Source organism: Pituophis catenifer, unplaced genomic scaffold (assembly GCF_029215685.1).
Source record: "Pituophis catenifer annectens isolate HBS135680 unplaced genomic scaffold, rPitCat1.0.hap2 SCAF_4, whole genome shotgun sequence".
Taxonomy (NCBI): domain Eukaryota; kingdom Metazoa; phylum Chordata; class Lepidosauria; order Squamata; family Colubridae; genus Pituophis; species Pituophis catenifer.
The window spans coordinates 123,686,780-123,709,945 of NW_027256884.1; the positions used below are offsets into that span (position 1 = coordinate 123,686,780).

General features: G+C 41.4%; 1 protein-coding gene across 7 annotated transcripts in view; it reads left to right on the forward strand.

The window, feature by feature from the left end:
• SYTL2 (synaptotagmin like 2) overlaps nucleotides 1-23,166 on the forward strand; it is an 86,001-nt gene that overhangs the window by 44,155 nt on the left and 18,680 nt on the right. For 3 of the 7 annotated variants that reach the window (XM_070942944.1, XM_070942942.1, XM_070942948.1), the window contains exons 5-11: nucleotides 1,852-1,933; nucleotides 3,886-3,988; nucleotides 6,802-7,647; nucleotides 10,468-10,539; nucleotides 17,119-17,220; nucleotides 19,418-19,471; nucleotides 21,064-21,099. In XM_070942944.1, coding sequence (XP_070799045.1) covers nucleotides 1,852-1,933; nucleotides 3,886-3,988; nucleotides 6,802-7,647; nucleotides 10,468-10,539; nucleotides 17,119-17,220; nucleotides 19,418-19,471; nucleotides 21,064-21,099 — 1,295 coding nt within the window. Of the gene's footprint in view, nucleotides 1-1,851; nucleotides 1,934-3,885; nucleotides 3,989-6,801; nucleotides 7,648-10,467; nucleotides 10,540-13,096; nucleotides 14,494-17,118; nucleotides 17,221-19,417; nucleotides 19,472-21,063; nucleotides 21,100-23,166 lie in introns of those variants that run through there. The other 4 variants (XM_070942945.1, XM_070942949.1, XM_070942946.1 and 1 more) reach the window with 3 other exon arrangements.

Genomic DNA, 23,166 nt, shown 5'->3' on the forward strand with positions numbered 1-23,166 from the left:
AGATTTCAATGGTCTTGATTTTTCTTCTGCAGATAAATGCCACATTGCAGACTACAGTTTTTTGCAGGAAGCATTGGATAGACAGTTTTATGTAGCAAGGTGTACGGATGTTAAAATTAATTTGCAATTAATTAATTGCAATGTCCTTGTTACAGAATGTACACAATGAATGAATGAAAAGTAATTGCGTTGAAAATTAATTGTACTTAAAAGGGAAAATGGGTTTCATTATTCTCCGTGAGAAATGGTGCAAAACCATGAAGTTGGTAGTCCCCAATTTACGACCGCAACTGAGCTCCAAATTTCCTTCGCTAAGCAAAAAGTGAATTTTGCCCCATTTTACTTTTTTTTTTTTTGCCACAGTTGTTACGTGAATCACAGCACCTGTTAAGTTAGTAACAGGGTTACCACTTGTGTAAACACATCACGGAATCTTAATACAGTAAAAAAAACAATAGAAACCAATTACCGTATTTTTCGGAGTATAAGACGCACCGGAATATAAGACGCAGCTTAGTTTTGGGGGAGGAAAATAGGAAAAAAAAATCTGACAACCAGGTATTCATTTGGCTAGCGTCCTTAGTCTAGTCAGCTTCAGCACATTAGTTTGCTGGTTTTTTATCCCCTGCTTGGGGATAAAAAACAGCTTCTAAGGCACATCTGAGAGGAAGCAGCAATGAGAAAAGCAGGCAAAGCATGGGGAGATCGCTTCACTCGGCTATCACCTAGTTAGGGCTGAAAAAAAGCTTCTAAAGAACAGCTGAGAGAGCAAAGCAGGGAGATCACTTTACTTGCTCGTTAAAGCACAGCGTAGAGTTGAGGGAGCAGGCAAAACTGGGAAGATCACTCGCTAGTGCCTCAGGGCTGAAAAAAAGCTTAGAAAAAGCTACATTCGGAGTATAAGACGCACCCAAATTTTCAGCCTCTTTTGGGGGGGGGAAAGGTGCGTCTTATACTCCAAAAAATATAGTACATATATCAGCGGGTGCTTAGCTGGTAAAATCTTGTGAGGATAAAAATGTATCAGTCAGCTGGAGAGAGGTACAGATGAGACACCTAATTCAGATACAGGTAGTCTTTGACCTACGACCACAGCTGAGTCCAAAGTTTCTGTTGCTAAGTCGAGATGGATGTTAAGCGAGTTTTGCCCCATTTTACAACCTTCCTTGCCACAGTTGTTAAGTGAATAACTGCAATTATTAAGTTGGTTGTTCCCCATTCGCTTTGCATGTCAGAAGGTTGCAAAAGGTAATCAATCACATGATCGCGGGGCACTGCAACCGTCATAAATACGAGCCAGTTGCCAAGCGTCTGAATTTTGATCATGTGACCATGGGTAGCTGAACGGTCATGAGTGTGAAAAACAGTCATAAAATATTCAGTGTCATTGTAACTTTGAGTGGTTCCTAAACAAACTATTGTAAGACAAGGACTACCTGTACTTAGTCTGTAGAGATTCTCACTCATCCAGGTCATGGTTGTCCGAAAGGTGGTTTTTCTGGAGCCAACTGGACTTTCTTGTTTTTTCTTTTGAAGACGTTTCGCTTCTCATCCAAGAAGCTTCGTCAGCTCTGACAGGATAGTGAGGAATGGAAGGATTTCACATATCTTCAAGGAGTAGAAATCCTTCCATTCCCCACTATCCTGTCAGAGCTGAAGAAGCTTCTTGGATGAGAAGCGAAATGCCTTCAAAGAAAAAGCAAGAAAGTCCAGTTGTCTCCTGAAAAAGCACCTTTGGGACTGACTACCTGTACTTAAGGTTTCCTTAATTAAAAGTCCTGGCACTTAAGCCTGTTTAGATGGGTGACCTGGACAGGATCTAAGCTTCTTTTCTTGTCTCTTTTTCTTCAGCCCCAAAATGTCCAATGCAGCCTCCAATACATTACAGAAACCTCAGGAAGAAACAAGGAAACAAGCTCTTTCCCCATCTAAGGTGGGTTTATCATTACTACCCAGTGATGGTCAAGTGCCTAAATGAATATTTAGAAGAAGCAGAAAAGGCAACAGACTTTTATGACCTCACCTTTGCGTTATTGATTGCTTATGCTAATCCTAAAGTGGAACTGCATGGCCCTAAGCTTAGCTTTTTCTATGAGCAATTCAGTAACATTTTAGGTGGTCTCAGAATTTTACTAACAGTTCCCTAGGGCCTGATTCTGGCTCTTTCACAAGCAGTGAAGAAAAGTAAAATAGCCCATTGGTTTTGAAAGGCATATGGAGGGAGGGAGGGAGGGAGGGAGGAAGGGAAGGAAGGAAAGGAGGGAGGGAGGAAGAAAGGGAGGGAAAGAGGGAAAGAAGGAAGGAAGGAGGGAGGGAGGGAAGGAAGGAAGGGAGGGAGGGAAGGAAGGAAAGAAGGAAAGAAGAAAGAAGGAATGGAGGGAGGGAGAGACGGAAGAAAGGGAAGAAAGGAAGGAAGGAGGGAAGGAAGGAAGAAGGGAGGAAGGAAGGAAGGAAGAAGGGAGGAAGGAAGGGAGAAGGGAGGGAAGGAAGGAAAGAAGGAAGGAGGGAGGGAGAGAGGGAAGGAAGGAGGGAAGGAAGAAGGGAGGGAGGGAAGGAAGGAAGAGAAGGGAGGGAAGGAAGGAAAGAAGGAATGGAGGGAGGGAGAGAGGGAAGGAAGGAAGGAAGGAGGGAAGGAAGAAGGGAGGGAGGGAAGGAAGGAAGAGAAGGAAGGGAAGGAAGGAAAGGAAGGAAGGAGGGAGGGAGGGAAGAAAGAAGGGAGGGAAGGAAGGAAGGAAGGAAGAAGGGTGGGAGAAAAGGAAAGAAGGAATGGATGGAGGGAGGGAAGGAAGGAAGGAAGGAGCGAAGGAAGATGGGAATGAATGAAGGAGGGAGGGAGGGAGGGGAGGGAGGGAGGGTCAGGACAAATGCAATCTTGCTATTTCAGTAACTTGCCATCATTTTTTGCAATGATTTTACTTCTTTTTAAAATAATACCTTGAGATGAATGGTTATAGAAAGCAAATTGCCTTTTCAGAGCTGAGCAGCCTCCACGATCTATGGAATTGGATTGGTTAGTGAAGTGCCCCAAGGCCTCTTGTTTGTTGAAGTTACAGGTTTCATTGGCAGGCAGAACAACGAAGTGATTGGTGAACCCTCCACTGGCTCTGGAATATTCTCATTTTTAGCAGTAAATATCTGAGCTGATAATGGAATTATTTTTAATTCCACCAATTACAATGCCATTTTTAGTCCCAAATCACCAGCAAACTCAACAAAGCACCATTCTTTTTCTTCAAACATTTTGTCATTTATTAAGATGGATTAACATTCATTATTGTGTCCCTTTTTACTGCTTTTTAATGCCAGAGCCAGATATTTTATGGATGTACAAAAAATATGCCTTTTAATAAAATGCATTAGTTGGAAAAGATGATATGGGTTTCTGATTTTTTGCTACCATAAACTAATTTGAGTCTCCTCCTACAATTATTTTCTCTCTATGATTTCTTAAATTACAGTATTTTTAGGCTTGATGGAGTCTAGCTGCAAGCTTAGAGAAGATGTTTATATTATCGATATCCTGTTCACTGTGTTCTGTGAAGGCAAATTTTTATTCCTGTATCAAATGTGGTTCTTTGCTTTCCAGAATGTATGTTTGACTTGCACAGCTGTGTAATGCTGGTCTTTAATTTCCATTATAACAATCAGCATCTTTAATAGAAAGACGTCTTAATGAATGGAGTAAGATTTATCTTAATTAAAAAGAAGTAACAGTCGTCTTGGTTAATACGGCTTTTATCCTTCTAAATCAGGGATGTTGTCAATCCCCTTTGAAGAATGGCCAATGAAGGGAGTTGAGAATATGAAAGCATTTTTGAGGGTCTTTATTTTCTCTACTGTTCTTTCTTTCCATATTATTAAACCATGTAAATTAAACCCTTCCAGCAAAGGAAAAATCCGTTTAATGACTCAACTGGACCAGAAGATAATGCAAAAACTGAGCAGCCTGAAAATGGAATGACTGATTCATCGGAAGCAACAGAGGAAGGTGAAGATTCTTTTTTAAAAAAAAATAGTCTGCACAGTTTTTATAGAATAAGCGAAACTTTGGAACAAATATGACAGTATGCTTTGATATCATATAAGTAAGAGCTACGTTACAAAGTTGTTTAGCAAAAGTACTGTGTGGAATTGGGGTGGGGTTTGCAGATAATGGGCAAAATTGCGCAGTACAAAATTATATTAAGACAGCTTCTGTCTCTATATAATTGTACAAATTATACGATGTTGTTATTTATTCAGTGCTTTGCTTATCCAATGCTAATACTGATAGTCCTCAACTTAAGACTGGTCATTTAGCAACTGCTTGAACTTACGATGCACTTCCCAGAGCTACTTATGACTTGGATTTGAAGTTCTGATGGCCACACACACAGACACATTTCCCCTCCCAACCCCCGCAACCTGATCGCATTTTGGGTGTCCGCATCTGGTCCACATTTAGGCCTGTTTTCAGCACCTTGCGACCACGTAACTGTAATTTACGATGTATCTTTGCCAGAAACTGGTTTACTCCTGGTATCCAGCCAAAATGCCTGTTGTGGACGATGGATTTGCTTCATGACTGCCACGCTCATTTAACAACCACGGCATTTGCTTAACGACTGCCACAAAATAGGTTGTAAAATCTGGCACAGTGACATGGTAACTAGTAAAATGACCAGCACAACTTAATAACTACAATTCCAGGTTCACTTATGGTTGTTGAGCTCTACACTTACCAAAATTGTTTCAAAATGTTGGTTATCCAGCATTGTTGGAGTAGAGTAGTTACTGATCCATATATTGGATGTAAGATCTCCTCCTCCTCCTCCTCCTCCTCCTCCTCCTCCTTCTCCTCCTCCTCCTCTTCCTCCTCTTCTCCTCCTTCTCCTCTATCACCACCACCCCTTCAAGTCCTGGTAACTGCTTGGACTAGTCCCTGCAGTTTTCTTGACAAGATTCCAGATGTGGTTTTCCATTTCCTCCTTCCCAGGGCTGAGAGAGAGGGACCGGCCCAAGGTTGCTGAGCTAGCTTTATGCCTAAGGCAGGACTAGAACTCAGGGTCTCCCAGTTTTCTAGCCTGGTGCCTTAACCACTATATCAAACTGGCTCTCCACGTGCCAGTTAACTAACCATATTTTACAAGCATGCCATGAGAAACAAGAATTACTACTTAAAATATGTCTGGGTTTCTTATACTAAAAAAAATAGTTTTCTTTCTTACTTTAATCCAGGGGTGAAATGCTCCCAGTTCGGACCGGATCACCCGATCCAGTAGCGATGGAGGCGGGTGGTTCAGAGAACCGGTAGCAAAAATCCCTGCCCCGCCCCCCATGCCCAGCTGAGCTGTGCGATCATCAGAGGCTTTTTTTCTTTTAAATGGCTCTGACGATCCAAGCTCTGACCATCCAAGCTGAGTTGCCTGATCGGCAGAGGGTTTTTAAAAAACCCTCTGACGATCAGGCAACTCAGCTGGGATCGTCATAGCCTTTTGAAAGCATTAAAAAAAAAAATTGGCCACGCCCACCCAGTCACATTACCCCCCACCAAGCCACGCCCACAGATTTTAGATTTCACCACTGCCTTAATCCAATATTTTTTCTTGATCTGAGGCCTAGCCACAGCAGGCAACAAAATCAGACGAGCGGACTCGGATTGTATTGAAGAATTCCACTCGTGGAATTATTCACCTGCATTTGGAAAATTAGCAAAATAAATAATAGCTTGGGCTATTTTCTGTAATTTTGCTGGGCGTTACTAAAACCATCACTTTATAACTGCCTCTCTCTCTTTACTATGTAAGATAGAAAAATAATTCTGGTTTTACTATTCCTATAGAATAAGGTTAAATCTTAAAATTATTTAGTAAGCATGTTAGCATCAATTCTTTTCTAGATGTATCATAATGTGTGGCTGGCTAGGGAATTCTGGGAGTTGAAGTCCACAAGTTTTGAAGTGGCCAAGCAGTTCTTATCTGCAGTTTGCTTATAAATCTTTCATTGTATGTGTGTGTATATCTTTCTCTCTCTCTCTCTCTCTCTCTCTCTCTCTCTCTCTCTCTCTCTCTCTCTCTCTCTCTCTCTCCCTCTCCCTTTCTCTCCCTCTTTCTCTCTCTCTCCCCCTCTCCCTCTCTCTCTTTCTCTCCCTCTCCCTTTCTCTTTCTTTTTCTTTCCCTCTCTCCCTCTCTCTCTTTCTCTCCCTCTCCCTCTTTCTCTTTATCCCCCTTTCCCTCTCCCTCTCTCTTTCTCTTTCTCTCTCTCCCTCTCTCTCCCCCTCCCCCTCCCCCTCTTTCTTTCTTTTTCTCTCCCTCTTCCTCTTTCTCTTTATCCCTTTCCCTCTCCCTCTCCCTCTCATTTTCTCTCCCTCTCCCTCTTTCTCCCCTCTCCCTCTCCCTCTTTCTCTTTTTCTTTATCCCCCTTTCCCTCTCCCTCTCTTTTTCTCTTCCTCTCCCTCTCCCTTTCTCCCCCTCTCCTCTCCCTCTCCCTCTCTCTTTCTCCCCCTCTCCCTCTCCCTTTCTCTCTTTCTCTTTCTCTCCCTCTCCCTTTTTCTCTCTCTCTCCCTTTCTTTCTTTTTCTTTCCCTCTCTCCCTCTCTCTCTTTCTCTCCCTCTCCCTTTCTCTTTATCCCCCTTTCCCTCTCCCTCTCTCTTTCTCTTTCTCTGCCTCTCCCTCTTTCTCCCCCTCTCCCTCTCCCTCTTTCTCTTTTTCTTTATCCCCTTTCCCTCTCCCTCTCTTTTTCTCTCCCTCTCCCTCTCCCTTTCTCCCCCTCTCCTCTACTCTCCCTCTCCCTGTTTCTGTGTGTATGTGTCTTGTTTTGCAGTCACTCGTTCACCTTCCGTAGAAAACCAATCCAGAGTAGATTTATTGAACTACAGTGGAACAGAAGCATCCGAACAACCTTCTTCAGAATTTAGGCAGACAGGAAAACTGCCTATACCAAAAGCTAGGAAGAATGTCCACAAGACCTCTGATGTCAGCTTGCAGAGTAAAGATTCCTTACCCAGAACACCTAGAAAGATCAAGCAGGTCAATGGCCAAGGAAGGCCACCCAAGGGCATCCTCAAACGAAGCTCAAGTTCAAGTTCCACGGATTCCGAAGTGTTGCGTCTGAGTCAAACCTTGGAGCCACCTAACAAAAGTGGGTTGCCAACCTCCACCATCCTTGAAGATGTTGCAGAGAAGAGTCCTCCCTCAGCAGAAGACTATTCTCAAAACTCACTGGAAAGACTAAAACAGGTCAGGTTTTCCTCCAGCGTAAATAAGAATGAATGTCCACCAAAACTCGAATTGCACGAGGGCAAAGAACTTGGGGAGTTCAATTTGTTAGACACCAACTCTGTTAAGGCCAACGAGAATGAAGTCAATTATTTAGACGGTCCATCTTCTCCAGGAAAGCCAGCGCGGTCCTATTCTCCGGCTTTAGATAGTAACGTGAAGGATGGACAAGAATCTCGAGAAGGAGAAATGCCTTCAGGTTCCTACAGCTTTAATGACTCAGATCTGCCACGGTTAGTGAAAAGTCCTCCCACAGAAGCTTCACTCCCAGGGGAACCATCCAGGAAGATAGTTCCAAGCACCATGGACAATGAAACTGTTCCAGTTGTGTCTCAGTCCAAAACTAAGCAGCTGAATCCTGAGCCATGTGACACTACACAACACACAACTGGTAAGAAACATAATGAAAGCCAATGAGATAACATCTAGTCAAGTGGTCACTCTTGTTTCATCCTATTTTCAGTCTTGTTTTTAGGAGTATGGTAGTACAGGTAGCCCTCGATTTCCAAGTATTCATTTAGTGACCGCTCAAAGTTACAATGGCAACATCCCCATTATCATGTGATCAAGATTTGGATATATACAGAATACATGTATACAGAATACAGAAGGCATGGCAACTGGCAACTGGTATGTATTTATGATGGTTGCAGTGTCTCGGGGTCACCTGGTCAGTTTTTGCGACCTTCTGACAAGCAAAGTCAAGAGGGGAGCCGGATTCACTTAACAACCATGTTACTAACTTAACGACTGCAGCGATTCACTTAACAACTGTGCCAAAAAAGGTCATAAAATGGGTCAAAATTCACTTAAGTATCTGGCTTACCATCGCAAATTTGGGGCTCCATTGTGGTCATAAGTCGAGGACTACCTGTACTTTTAATGTCTGTGCCTCTCTGTTAATTCCCCATCATCAAATTATTGTGTACTTGCTAATTATTTCATTCAGGATGCATTAAACAATGATGGAAATAGCAGCAACACTATCAAACAGAATTAGAACAAGCAGGTTATTATACTTAAGAAGGCTTGGTTTATTTTTTCATGTAGCTGGTAAGTAATGGGGCTTGGAGAAGGATTTTGCTGTGTTTTTTAAGATGTACGTGTTAGGATTCCAGAATCTGAACTTAAACAGAAAAATCCTTCTTTATTCCAATTGTGCATCTTGTTTTCTAATTTTTGGTAAATCGTTGTTTGTTGTTTAGTGTGGACAAACTGGTTTGCTTCCATAGCTAGTGGCCAAACTGTCAGGCAGAAATAATCTGGAACAGGAGTTGAGTTCAAAGTACTTCAAGTTTATTCCATGCTAGCTATACACAAGAATCTGACCTATTGATGATCAAGCCAAATTACGGTAGCACTAGATAAGAGGCAATGGAATTCCAGGAGGGCTGGGCTTGAATCTCTTGTGGCTGCGTAGTGACTCCAAACTTATGATGTGTTTGTCCCCGCCTTCGATCTCTATTTGGTCGTCTCCTATGTAGACTGGTCTAATCACTACCATTACGAGAAAACAGAAACAGCTGATTGGTGCTTTTTAAATGTTTGTAACAGGAAGTTTCAGCTTAAAATTTGACCAGGAATTTAAAATTTTTCATCTAAAATACGAAGGAATTGGCAGCGGTGAAATCCTCCTTGTTCTATCTGGCTCGCTGAACCGGTAGCGGTGGCGGTGGGAGGCTCCACCCACCTGCCGGGACATCATTACGTCCCGTTATTTTACCTTCTGCCCATGCGCAGAAGAGGTGCGTGGGTGCTCCCGCGCGCTCCCATTCCCGAACCGGTAGCGAAGATAAGTGGATTTCACCGCTGGGAATTGGGTATGTTTAATTTGAGATAAGAAGGCTAATGGGGAGACATGATAACAGTTTTCAAAGTTTAAAGAACTGTCACAAAGAAGTGAGTATAGATTTAATCTCCAGAGTTCCTGAGAGTAGGTCAAGAATCAATACCCTGTTTTCCCCAAAATAAGGCATCCCCTGATAATAAACCCAAACAGGCTTTTGACCGCATGGCAATAAGGCCAAGTGCTTATTTCAGGGTTCAAAAAAATATAAGACAGGGTCTTATTTTCGGGGAAACACGGTAAATGGAAGCTTTATATAAAAAAGACCTAAACTTGAAATAAGGAGGAATTTCTTGACTGTCAGAAGTTACAAAGCAATGGAACAGCTTATCTTCTGGAGGCATAAGGGCTTCATCACTGGAAGTTTTCCAAGAAAAGTTGGGATAGCTATTTGGTCTAGTCGTTAAAGCATCAGGTTCAAAAGTGAGAGACCATGAGTTCAAATCCTGCCTTAACCATGAATGCCAACTGGGGGTGACCTTGGGCCAATCACTCTCTCTCAGCCCAAAATACCTCACAGGGTTGTTGTGGGGAAAACAAAAAGAAGGTGTATTGGATATGTTCACTGCCTTGAGTCATTTGTAAAAATAATAAAGGTGGGATATAAATAAAAAATAAAATAAAATAAATGATATGAGGAGGCTCTCTCGTCTGGGTAGGGAGTTTGAAGTCACTCCAAACCCTATGATTTTAGGATTCTTCTACAAAATGTAATAATAGCTACATTATCAAAACAGATTTAGCAGGCTGTTCAAGAATTTCTACCAATACTAGTGTTCTGAGAGATTGTTTTTTTAAAAAATGAAAAATGCAGGACATGGAATGTAAACAAATAACACATGAATATCTTTACTTAAAAAAACACCGATTATGCAGTTGGATATCCTAGGTAATAATTAAACTGCAAATTTAATTGATTGGCTGATGTTAAATCCTATAAATTGGACAACACATTTTAAAATTAGCTTTAAAAATACAAGCATTTTAGATGTCAGGCAATGTTTTGGGAAATATTTGGCAGACTGGAAAACAGCCATCACTTTTCTAATTCAAAATATATACACCATCTAAAAATGAAATATTTTATTTCTTTAAAGGTGTGTGTGTATATATATATATTTATTTATTAGAGGTGGGGAACTACCATGGCCCTTTTATGACTTGTGGACTTCAGCTCCCAGAATTCCTGAGCCAACATGATGAGCTCAGGAATTCTGGGAGTTGAAGTCCACAAGTCATAAAAGCATCATAGTTCCCAGTCAGGCTGATCTAGGCAGCTGGAAATCAAGTGATACCATTAATTGGGGAGGCTACAAATTTTTCCCTCCCCCGTTTCTCAAGAAATATTGGCTGTGTCTCTTGTAGGCCAGGAGTTGCGTTTGGCTGAGGCAGAGGAAGCCGTGTTGCCAAAATCTGGCCTTGCAGACCCTGAACAAGGTAAGCCTGCTCTTGTTGTGGGTCGCAGTGTTGACAAACATGCTGCTGAAAGTTTGAAGGCTGCTGATGAATCCATATCCAAAGTGCTAGACTGGTTCAAAAGAAGTTCCGGCACTGCTGACAAAGAAACAGTTTTGATAACCTCTCAGGAAAGGCCATTTGCAGAAGAAATGGACACTCCAAAGTCAGCGGAATGGTCTGCAATTGGAGAAGATAAGGGGTCAAATACAAATCCGTTAAATCCGAAATCCTCTCTGTATCAAAGAGGAGAGTCAACGAGCAGAGACTTAAGGCTCCAGGATGTCATAAAGCAACCAGGGCAGTTATCGTTTTCGGAAAACGAAAGTCCAAGTGATGTGGTCCTAGGAGACCAAGCTCCTTTGAACCAAAGCAAAGAAAATGAGAATGCAACTTCTCGCAATATTCATGGTATCACTAAGAGAACCCATTTCCAGACCATTGATCAGAGTAAGGACAAGATGGATGAAAGTAACCCAAAAGACATGCGTGAAGTTGCCTTTGAAGATAAAACATCTATGGATTTGAAGAACCCTGACGCTTCTTTCAGAACTGGAATGAAAAGAGAAATCAGTTCACAGACATACACTGATGGAGAGAGAGATGTTAAATCTTTCTTGGAAGAAGAAAACATTGAGCTTAAATCTGGAGAAACTCGGAATCCTAAAGGAGAGGCCTGTAATATTCTAGACGCCGAAAATATGGCCCATGCCAACAATAGAAGTAACCTGGTCCTGCAACAACATGAGTTACAACAATCATCAATGATAGGAGATGAGAAGAGAGTCAAGGATATGAAGGCTTTCTGGGAAGGTGGGAAGATGACTCCAGAACTCGGAAATAAGGAAGTTCTTACAAATGAAAACATGTCTAATTATACAAAGGAATACGGTAGGCGAAAACAAGTGAGCGGATCTTCTGGCTATGTAACCAGTGAATCTGACCATGAACAAAGCAAATATAATTTAGTTACCTTCAGAAAAGTTGAGCTAAGTGAGGAGGACTCTGAGGTGGAAGGTGATGATGTTAAGTTTTCAGGAACGAGCGAGCCCATCCGAGGGGATAAATCTACGGAAAGCCAAGACATTAATATAGCCAATGAAGTACTTTCAAACGACCAGAAAAATACTAACGTGACAGGATTGTTGAAGGAGAGCAATTTGCAGCTGAGTTACAAAGAGAGGGCATCTTCTAAAGAAGGTGAAAGGCCAAAGGTCACTGCTTTAGAAAAAGAGACCGTTCTACCCACTCTCCAGCCAAAGTCTCCTTTTAAGATTCATTCGCTGAAAGAAAAAATGGATGAAGAATCTAGGTCTCAAATGCTCAACCCTTCTCAATTCCAGAGCCTGAGAAACTTTTGGGACACGGGGACTAAATTACAGAGCAAAACCGATGAGACCATCTCACAGCAGAAGCACAAGGCCAGCACTGGAAGTTACACGAAAGAGTTAACAGAAAGAATTGGAAGTAGCCAAGCCACTTCGGATGATGGAAGATCTGGTTTTCCTCTTCCAGAAGAGGAAACAAAGAAACCCACAGCTAAGATTTCACACCAAAGTCCTTTAGCAGTGTTTTCCCCATCAGCAACTACAGTACCCATGCCTTTAGATGATGTTCCAATAAGGGATAAGGACTCCTCTGCTCCAGGAAAGGAACACGCAGGAATAAAAATTGTTTCACTAGAAATACAGCATAAAGTTGCTTACAGTAATTTTCAGCCACCAGCGTTGGTTGAAGAGTTACAGGAGTCCCCTTGCCCACCAATACATGAGAAAGGGATTCCACGTGTAGAGTTAGTAGCAAAGGATCCAATGGCTCCCAATGACCAGAGTCAAGAACCTAGTTTTGTCCTTCCGGACATAAACAGAAAAGCTGGACTTAAAACAAGTGAGGTCGTAGAGATTGTAAATAAGACTTTGGTCCCACCAAAAGCTGCAGCCGCTGATGCTTTTAATACAAGTTTGGAGAAGTTGCTTAAGGAAACGTCTGGTCTACAGGCCTCTCTCAGGCATCATTTAATAATGGATGTCTCTGAACCAGCAGATCCTACATCAGAGAAAAGGGAATTTTTTAATAAGGTGATGGAGCGCAGCCATCATTCTTATCCCAGTGATCCAAAAGAGATCCGAGTGGATTCTCAAACAGAAGGAACTATTGAAAAACGTGACTCACTCCGAACTCAGCCTGTGGAATTCACAACCCACATGGGAAGCTTGCCTAGATCATTGGAAGAATTAACATCTGTGTCAATGAAAGTCCCCAACAAAGAAGATAGGCCAATGTATTTAAATGATAATCCTGCTTGGAAAAAGAATTTGCTGGTTCCATCACTAGAACTGATACAACCTGATACCTGTGGTGCAGCTCAGAACAGAACGGATTCTCCTGAGGAAGAAGTTCTTGAGATGGTATCCAAACATAACGTCCCATCAAACAGAGAATGCAGCAATTTGAATGCTAAACTCATCAGTCTGTTGAAAGAATCGGCAATATGGCCCAGTATGGACGACATTTTGGAAACCCCACTTGATGGTAAAGAGAATCAACAAAAATCCTATCAACAGATGAGTGAAAAGGAAGGCTTTGCTTCACTCCAAACGTCCAGTCATTTGAGAGAGACTGTGGGTGAGATGGTTGCGGGAAGCAAAGATACAAACAAAGATGACAATGTGAAGATCGTCCCGCAAGATGGCACAACGGAAGCAACGAGAGAATATGCAGATCATAAGGAGAGAATCCAGGGGGAATTAGCTGGGGAGCAGCCTCTGGACGAGATGGAAACAGCTGTGAAAACTATTAAACCCAAATCATGTGATCAGGCAGCATTTAGAGCCAACTTAAAACAAAGACTTAACGAAGATTCGACAGTGTTACTTGGAGGCGTAGAATTTCCCAAATTTACACAATCCACATTACAGCCTGATACAGCCAAAGATACATTGGCTAGTCAAGAAGTCAGTGAATCAGTAGAAAAATCTACTATTCCTTCTAATTCTAGACAGGTTGAATTCAAAGACCGTTTCCAAACGTTACTCAAGGAAAATTCTGAAATTTTATCAGATAGCCAGAAAATCGTAGAGAGCAGCAATGAGATGCAAATAAACAAAAAATCCACTGAGAACAGAGGTTTTATCAGTCAACAAGAAACAGACGGCGTTCAAGAAGTCAATGAAACTGCAAACAAGATTAGCACACCATCCAGATTTCAACAAAGTGAATTTAATTCCAGCTTGCAGAAATTACTCAAGGAAGCTGCTCAGGCGCTATCTTCTCAACATTTAAACTTTCCTCAAGAAGAAACCATCATGAAATCGGTTGCTCCAGCAAAAGATGACTGGGCATTAAAATCTAATTTAGAAAAATTAATTTTGGAACATTTGGATCCTGCTTCTCAGCCACCCACAGTCGATTGCAAGAAAGTCACCGGTGATTCAACACCTGATTTAGATGAACAAAGGTTACCGGTACGAATGTCAACATTGACAGAGACGGTGTCGAGTGATTATCGTAGCGAACTTAAGATCCCACTTACAGAGAAGGCCTCCAAGCAAACTGACGAAGGAGCAAAGATTTCAGAGAACATGGCCTTCCAAAAAATAATCCATCTTCATCTAGCATCTTCAAAAAGTCCTTATCTGGAAGAAGATAAGGATTTTCCTTCCACAGCCGATAAGACAGAGGACAGAAGCATACAAGAGAAAGAAACAGAGTTCTCCACTTCATTGATTGATGCCAACAGAAGCCTGATGGTGGACCATGGTTTGCAAAGATCAAGCACCCCTGTCTATGGAAGTCCTCTCCAAACCAAGGAAGTGGAGCTTCATCATGTTGTCCCTCCAGCTGATGATGACAACGATGATGATGGAGGTGCCAAGAATTGTGAGTCAGATTTTTCAGACAAAAAATCCATTCCGGGAAGACAAAGAGATCCAATATGTGAGCATTTAAAAATTATTTTATTCTTATCTGGGTCTGTGTTTATAAAGATTGTTAGAAAGTCACTTGGAAGCTACACACTCATTTTTCCCCCCTAAAGCAAAGATGTCCAGATTTATGATTCAGGGGTCATAGTTTCCTCCATGGGGATTTAAAAGGAAGTATATTTTGCATTGAATTAAGAAATGCTTTATGTGTTTTTTGCAGGAGGTCCAAAACATTGGGCAAAAAATCTGTACAGTAATCTTAATTTATGATGTCTTCCTATCTTCCTCTTGTCCAATCAGTTAGAAGTCAGGAATGGTAGCATATATTCTGGATGATTTTTTTAAAAATAATTTCTTTATACCTGCCAGATGTATGTTTGGATTATATCCTGCCTTAGTTTGGCAGAGAGACCTAATCAATATTGTAGACAGCCCCTTAACTTTGTGATAGCACAAATTGATTGAAATTCTAAATAGTCACGTTTTCAGAGTTCATTTTAGCTCCTCAATTTAGCAAATTGGTACAACTTCACAAGTGGGAGGCGAGTAAATGGTTTATTCATACATTGCTTTTTTTAATCAGTTGGAGGACTTAAATAAACAGTTTTGAGTTAAATGTGCTCCATTATTCAAGGTTGACTCAGCCTTCCATCCTTCTGAGGTTGGTAAAATGAGGACCCAGGCAATAGGTTGACTCTGTAAACTGCTTAGAGAGGACTGTAAAGCATTGTGAAGCAGTATATAAGTCTAAATGCTATTGCTATTGCTATTATGGTTCTTAGGATAATTGTGCCCAGCAAAGTAAAATTGGGATATGCATGTATTTTTTTTTTTTACTCCAAGCAATCTTGCAGAGCTGGAAATCAGTGCAATGTATTATTTTACGCTTTCTCTGCTCTTCCTCCTACGCCTGCTTTCTTAACATATCTGGACCACTGAGGTTGCTTGGAGAAATTCCTCCTGATCAAAACAAATGAGGAATAGCTTAAGGAGTTTCTTAAGATCAGAAGGAATGACAGTAATAAGAAAGTTTAAAGAAACTTAAGGAGTTTCTTTACATCGGAAGGAGTGAGGAGAAATTTAAGGAGAAACGGTGAGAACAATTAATCAGTGGAACAGCTTCCCCTCCAGAAGTTGTGGATGCTTTATCACTGGAGGTCTTTAAGAAGAACATGGACAGCCACTTGCCTGAAATGGTATAGGCTAAGGTCTCCTGCTTGAGCAGGAGGTTGGACTAGAAGACCTCCAAAGTCCCTTCCAACTCTATTCTGACTGAATGGTTTGAAAGTTTTCTGGTAGTAGATCCTGCTGTCTGCTTGAAGATCTGCTATAACTCCAGGATGGCTCCTTGCTTTGCTTAGCTATCGGTTCTGTTCTTTAGCTCTTCCAACAAGCATCAGTTCTCAAGATTCAAAAATCGATTCTCGCCCCAGCCTGTGGCTGTGATCCTCTTCCAGGCAGCCCAACTTATTACAACCTGGTGTACATCAATCATTTTTTCAAAATCCTAGCAACTCAAAAGTTTCCTTCCCATAGCAACAATGACTAAGTCAACCACATCTGACTAAGCCCGTCACGCAAGAAGAAAGTCATGTACTTGACATTTGATAACCTGACACGAAGCTACTTGTGAAATAGGAATATTAGATAACATGACCAAACAGATAAAAATATTATAAAGAAATGGGACTCTAAAAGGCATGGGATTTTACTTTTCATTATAAAGGTGGAATTACATACAGACAATCCTTGATTTACAACCACTTGTTTAGTGCCCGTTCAAAATTGCAATGGCACTAAAAAAAGTGATTTATGACTGTTTTTCACACTTACAACCCTTGCAACATCCCCGTGGTAACATGTTCACAATTTCAATGCTTGGCAACTGGCACGTATTTATGACGGTTGCAGTGTTTCGGGATCATGTGATTCCTTTTGCGACCTTCTGAGTAACAAAGCTAATAGAGAAGCCAGATTCATTTAACAATCATCTCATCATCTTCTTTTAACGACTCCAATAATCCCTTGCGGGGTGGAGTCTGGGCAACTGAATGGAGCTGAGTATTTACTGGCCGGATGCCCTTCCTGACGCCAGTGCAGAGTTATATTCAGCAGATATATTCTCAACGTGCCCAGAGAGAGGAACATCTGCCTCTACCTAGGATCAAACTCACAGTCTCCTGATTGTGAGGCGAGAGCTCCACCTCTAGGCCACCGCACCACTCTATGATTCGCTTAACAATACATGTTACTAACTTAACAACTGCAGTGATTCCCTTAACAATTGTGGCAAGAAAGGTCGTAAAATGGGGCAAAACTCAGTTCCCAACTGTTTGCTTAGCAACAGAAATTTTGGGCTCAATTGTGGTTGTAAGTTCAGGACCGCCTGTATTGCAAGAAACATGGAATTGTCCCATTCAGCGACAGTCCTTGCAAATTTCCTCTAGTGAAGGGAAAAGGGAGGAAGTGAATAATGAAGAAATTTCAGATCACCACGAGGAGGAATGGTTGACATTCTTGTATTCTTTGGTTTTTATTTTTAAAACCTGGATGAATTAACACCGATAAAGATAAGGTAACGTGGTTGGGTCATTTGTCTATGTGTTGTCCAGTGCTCATATTTTTTGTTTTGAAACAGGTTCGGAGGAAGAGTTGAATCCCGTTATGAAGGCTCTGAAAAGGAATTCAAATAGGCAAATTCCTTCTAAAAGTGTAGAGGATATACCGTCAGCCACCTCAAGTGAGCAAAACCTGACCTTTTCCATGCCCTTAACATTTCTCTTTTAATATACTTTTGTCCCAGTCTGTCCACCGTTATCGTTTTATGTTCCTTGTGGAAGAAGTAAATATCAGGGGTGAAATCTACTTACCTTCCTTACCGGTTCGGAAGTGCACACGCCGCACAGATCCTCTGCGCATGCGCAAAATCTTCTGCGCATGTGCAGAGGGTAAAAAACAGGTTACTTCCTGGTTAAAACCAGGAAGTAACGACACTCGGGCGGGTGGGGAGAGCCTCGCGCCGCCATCGCTACCGGTTCTCCAAACCACCGGCCACAATCGCTACCGGATCGGGAGCATTTCACCCCTGATAACTACCTTGAAAAGTTTTCATGAAGCAAATGCATCTGCAAGTTTGATAAGTACAGGAGGGATTGAAAAAAACTTATATAAAGTTATTTTTTAAAAAATATTTTATTAATTTTTTGATAAACACAAAACCAAAAACATACATACAAAAATACAAAAAGAAAGAAAGAAAAAAGAACATTTTTTAATGTGGAACTGTGTCCATTTACAAAACTTATCACTATAAAGTACTTATGCTCTATATATTTTTACTTTATCAATTTTTGTTATGTCTGAGCCTGTTTCATCTTCCTCTTTTTAATCCATTTGTACCATTTCTCCCATATAAAGTTATTTTTTTAGTGGGATTGTTTCAGAAGATGCAAGGTGAAGTGGCTCACACCCTGTCTTGATCAATATTGTAGCTACTCCTGGATCGAAATCCATGATGGCTCATCTCAGTTTTTATTACAGGTAGTCCTCGGTTAGCAACTGCAGTTGGGACAACTGCAACTCCGTCATTAAGTGAAGTGGTTACTAAGGGCGACTGTGCTTATGGTTGTAATTCAACTTTCCTTTGCTTTGCAGACCTGCAAAGGTCACAAATGCAAGGATGGCTCAGTGGTAAAGTTAATTTTTCATCGTCATTGTAACTATGAACAGTTGGAGTGGTGCAGTGGCCTAGAGGTGAGTGCTCTCGCCTCGCAATCAGGAGGTTGTGGGTTCGATCCTAGGTAGAGGCAGATATTTCTCTCTTCGGGCACAATTGAGAATATATCTGCTGAACAAAACTCCACATTGGCAACAGGAAGGGCATCCGGCCAGTAAACACTCTGCTAGCTCCATTCAGTTGCCCAGACTCCACCCCACAAGTGATTATGGGGTCGTTAAACGATGATGATGATGATTATAACTATGAATTTAATTATTATATTAGACAATTGCTAAATGAGGACTATCTGCACCTGAATTTTATTTCCATTATCCCACCTGGCGGATAATACTGGTAGTAAGGTCTTATCAGGGGATGACTTGATTATCATTAAGTCATTGCTATAGACATTTGATATAAATGTTCTATACTTAAAATGATTCTAGAAATGTACTATTCAGGTAGCCTTTGACTTTACAACGATTCGTCTAGTGATTGTTCAGTGTTACAGTGGCACTGAAAAAAAGTAACTTGGGACCATTGTTCACATTCACAAGTGTTGCAGCATCCCCAAGGTCACGTGATTAAAAAATTCAGAGGCTTGGCAACTGGCATGTATTTATGCCGGTTGCAGAGTCCCGGGATCAGTGGTGGTATTCAGCTGGTTCTATCCGGTTCGAGCAAACTTGTAGCGGTGGGGACAGGAGGCTCCGCCCACCCGCCCAGACGTCATCACGTCCCATTTTTGAAGGTCCCACACATGCACGGAGGTGGCGCGTGTGCTCACATTTGCAAACCGGTAGCGAAGATAAGTGAATACACTTAACAACTGTCTTGCTTAGCAACAAAAATTGTGGGCCCAATTCTGATTGTAAGTCGAGGGCTACCTCCGGTGGTGGGATTCAGCCAGTTCGGGAGAACCGGTTGTTAACTTTCTGAGCAGTTTGGTGAACTGGTTGTTGGAAGAAATCATTAGGGCAGAGAACCGGTTGTTAAATTATTTGAATCCCACCACTGGCTACCTCTATATAAATTGTACTAAAAATTTTGATAACCTTCTCTTCTTCCTGTGGCACAGTCCATGTGGTTTTATAAAGGAGGCTTTTTCAGTACTCCAAATTTCATTTTGCTTCTCTCCCATTTCTAGAGGCTTCAACCTACAAGGATATCCTGAACAGCCGAGTTATCTAATTGTCTCACCATTTTTCCTCTTGCACAGATAAAGAAAAAATAAACCTTGCCAAGGAAGACTTAGTACTTAGTGCTGAAGATGGTAATTATTTTATACGTAGTTGCATGAATCTAATGTTCTACTTTAGTCAAATGTGTGCAATAAGTATTCTGTGTTTTCTGTGGCAGCTAATAGCTAGGCTTTAGAGCCGTTAAATATTGCATGATTTAGACTTCGGGTTAGTCTGTGGGTTTTGGTTTACTGCCGTGTATGAAGATGGCCCTCTCAGAAATATAGATTGCAGTCCAGCTTACGTTGCTCAAGTTTGAACCCACAGCCTTGGGAGAACTCAGAGTATGTATAAAATGCGTGCCAAACCTTAACATAAACTATGATATGCCACTGTAATTGAAATTAAAATGGACAGAACATCCCTAACTTCCTAGAATATTTGACCACGATTAATTGACCAGTCAGTGATTGATTGCTTTGGAAAAAAATGATATACACCAATCAGCCATTAGGAAGGCACCGCATAAATATGACTCCCCAAATAGCCCAAAGCACATATTTTGGTAGAGAGAAGTTCTCTGAAGATGGGCTCCAGCATGAGTCCAAAATCTCTGGTCCAGGGGTGAAATTTAGTTACCTTCCCTACTGGTTCGCCAATGTGTGCACGCTGGTTAGGGTTAGGGAGACAGAGCTGGAAATCAGGTAAGACGGCAAGAGGAGCCCCGTCTTGCTTGACGTGCCCCAAAATAATAAGACCTCGCCGAAAATAAGGCCAAGTGCTTATTTTGGGGTTCAAAAAAAATATAAGACAGGGTCTTATTTTCAGGGAAACATGGTATTAAATACAAACAGTTCGAAAACAAACAAACTTTATTAGAACAGCTGAGAATTAACTCATTCTCAGGGTAGTCCAAACTAAATGAAAGCAAATTCTTCAAAACACCATTCCTCAGTTTATCACCGACCTTGGGATAATTAGGCAAACTGCCAAAGGCTTTTCTTGGCAAAAGTTCAGAAGCAGAAGACGCTGACAAGAAATGAATACAGTGAAACAAGAAGCAAATCTCTCAACGTTGTTTTCTGGCAAAGAGGCCAAGAGCCGTTGCTGGTCTTTTAAGCCTTATGGGAGGGGCCAATCATCTCTTGGCACTACTCCCGAGTCGTCCTCTTTGCTTTAGCTGCTCCTGCCTTCTGGCAGCTCTTCTCATACGTGCACTAGGAACAGGCTCCTCCTGTTCCTCTGCCTCTCTACTGTCAGCCTCTGGAGACTCCGAAGTCCGCACATCACTCCCGGTGGCCCTGGCCCCATCTCTGCCTCCGATGCAGAGCCCTCATCCAGCCTTCCCCAGCCTCCAGGACCGGCCCATGTTCTTCCTCAGCCTCATCGCTGTCCGACTCCGCTGCCAGCTCCGCAGACTGCTGGCGGACCACAACAGTCCAGTTGCGTTTTGGAAAAAGCATCTTTGGGACAACCATGACCTGTAGGACTGAGAATCACCATAAACATTCCGGATTAATTATGCTCTGCCCAGTCCGTTTTCCAGTCCGTTTTCAAAACCCATCCAAATTATCATCCGTCATTACATAAATAGGTCCTGTCGGTTAATTGCAGCACTGTTATAACGAGAGCCTCTTTGTTAAATATAACAGTATGTTATTTGTGGTTGCAATTTTTTAATCAGATCACCCAGCTGAGCCCAATGACAACCCAGCAGGAAGTGAGTAATGACCCTTCCTGAAATGTGTAACATTTTGTGACTTCTCATTATTTTATGTTCTGCGACTGACTGACTAAACCACTAATACATTCGGAGGCTGTTCTTGTGCCGCTAATTGTTTGCATCTTATAAAACGAGGACTAATTTTGCGTCGCGGAGAGCCATTGTGTGTTTAAAGCAAGGCATGGTTCCATTTGCCATCTGAAGTTAACACCCAGCGAACAGAAGGAAAACAAATGGTAGAATGCATGAGAATGAGATAGTAATGCAGCAGGAGAAAGTAATAATCTGATTGTGAAGGATTTATAGCTCATTTGCAAACGTGGTCCAGTATTTTGGGAAGAGATAGTTACAGCCTTGATTCCAGAGAAGGATCAGGGAAGAATTTTGAGATTTTTATGTTCTTGGTGGATATACAGTAGTGGCCAAAATTGTGCAAACCTTTTGGGAAAAGTGTATTTTTGAGGTTTGATGGCTAATAACACCACTTTTTTTTTTCTTTTGGAGTTTCAAGATAATCCTCTTCCACTGCTGGAATGGCCTGGGAATAGCCCAGACTTTAACCCAATGGAAAATCTATGGAGCCAACTAAAGAATCTTGTTAGTCAGAAGTGACCTAGCAAAAAAAAAATTGCGTAATAGAAGCAATTCTTCAATCTTGGTTTCACATGATAACAGCTGCAGAACTAAAAGACTTGGTTCACTCCATGGGAAGACATTGTAAGGCTGTAATTCATGCTAAAGGTTACCCAACTAAGTATTAACTGACATGGAGATAATTTTTGTATATCTTGTTTTTTCTATGGTGATAATTTTTGTATATCTTTTTTTTATGTGTTTCACTTTTCTTCTTTATACTGTAACTGCTATTCTAATAGCAAATCCTTCATAAAAGTGATTGCATTACATTCTTGATTAAATTATCTTTCCATTGATATATAATTTTATGGTACTACACAGTGGTGAAATCCAAATTTTTTTACTACTGTTCTGTGAGCGTGACTTGGTGGGCGTGATGTGGCTTTGTGGGTGTGGCAGGGGAAGAATACTGCAAAATTCCCATTCCCTCCCCACTCCTGGGGGAAGGATACTGCAAAATCCCCATTCCCTCCCCACTCTGGGGCCAGCCAGAGGTGGCATTTGCCGGTTCTCTAAACTGCTCAAAATTTCCGCTACCGGTTCTCCAGAACCTGTCAGAACCTGCTGGATTTCACCCCTGGTACTACTCCAAAATAAAGTGGTGTTATTAGCTTGTTTTAGAAAAATATACTTTTCCCAAAAGGTTTCCACAATTTTGGCCATTACTGTAGGGCACGGTTTTTGTTTGTAGAAAACTTGGTGCCCACTGAATAATTGCAACATTGCTAAGCTTTATTTCCCCCCCCCCCTCTTCCCACTCTTCATCTGCCGGAATGGATGATGAATGTTCAGTTTAAGAAAAAAAAAAAGAAAGAAAGAAAATTTCCCCTTTCTTCTCCTTTCTTTTTTAGTTTGTATAATGGGAAAGAATATGTAAAATTATGAGTAAGGATTGTATTGAGCAATTCTATATTGCAGTGTCTGGCTACTCCAAATGTAAAATAATTAAATAAGTAATGTACAGGTAGTCCTTGACTTATAGCAGTTCATTGAGTGACTGTTCGAAGTTATAACAGCATGGGAAAAGTGACTTACGATCGTTTTTCATATTTAAGACCATTACAGCATCCCCATGGTTACTTGATCAAAATTCAGATGCTTGGCAACTGACTCATATTTATGACGGTTGCAGTGTCCCCGGGTCATGTGATCCCCTTTTGTGACTTTCTGACACGCAGAGTCAATGGGGAAGACAGATTCACTTAACAACCGTGTTACTAACTGAACAAATGCAATGATTCACTTAACAACTGGGTCAAGAAAGGTCATAAAATGGGGCAAAACTCAGTTTTAACAACTGTCTTGCTTAGCAGTGGAAATTGTGGGCTGAATTGTGGTCGTAAGTCGAGGACTACCTACACTGAACATCCATCACTATCAGTTTCCAAGGGATACTTAAATACAGGTAGTCTTCGACTTACAACCATT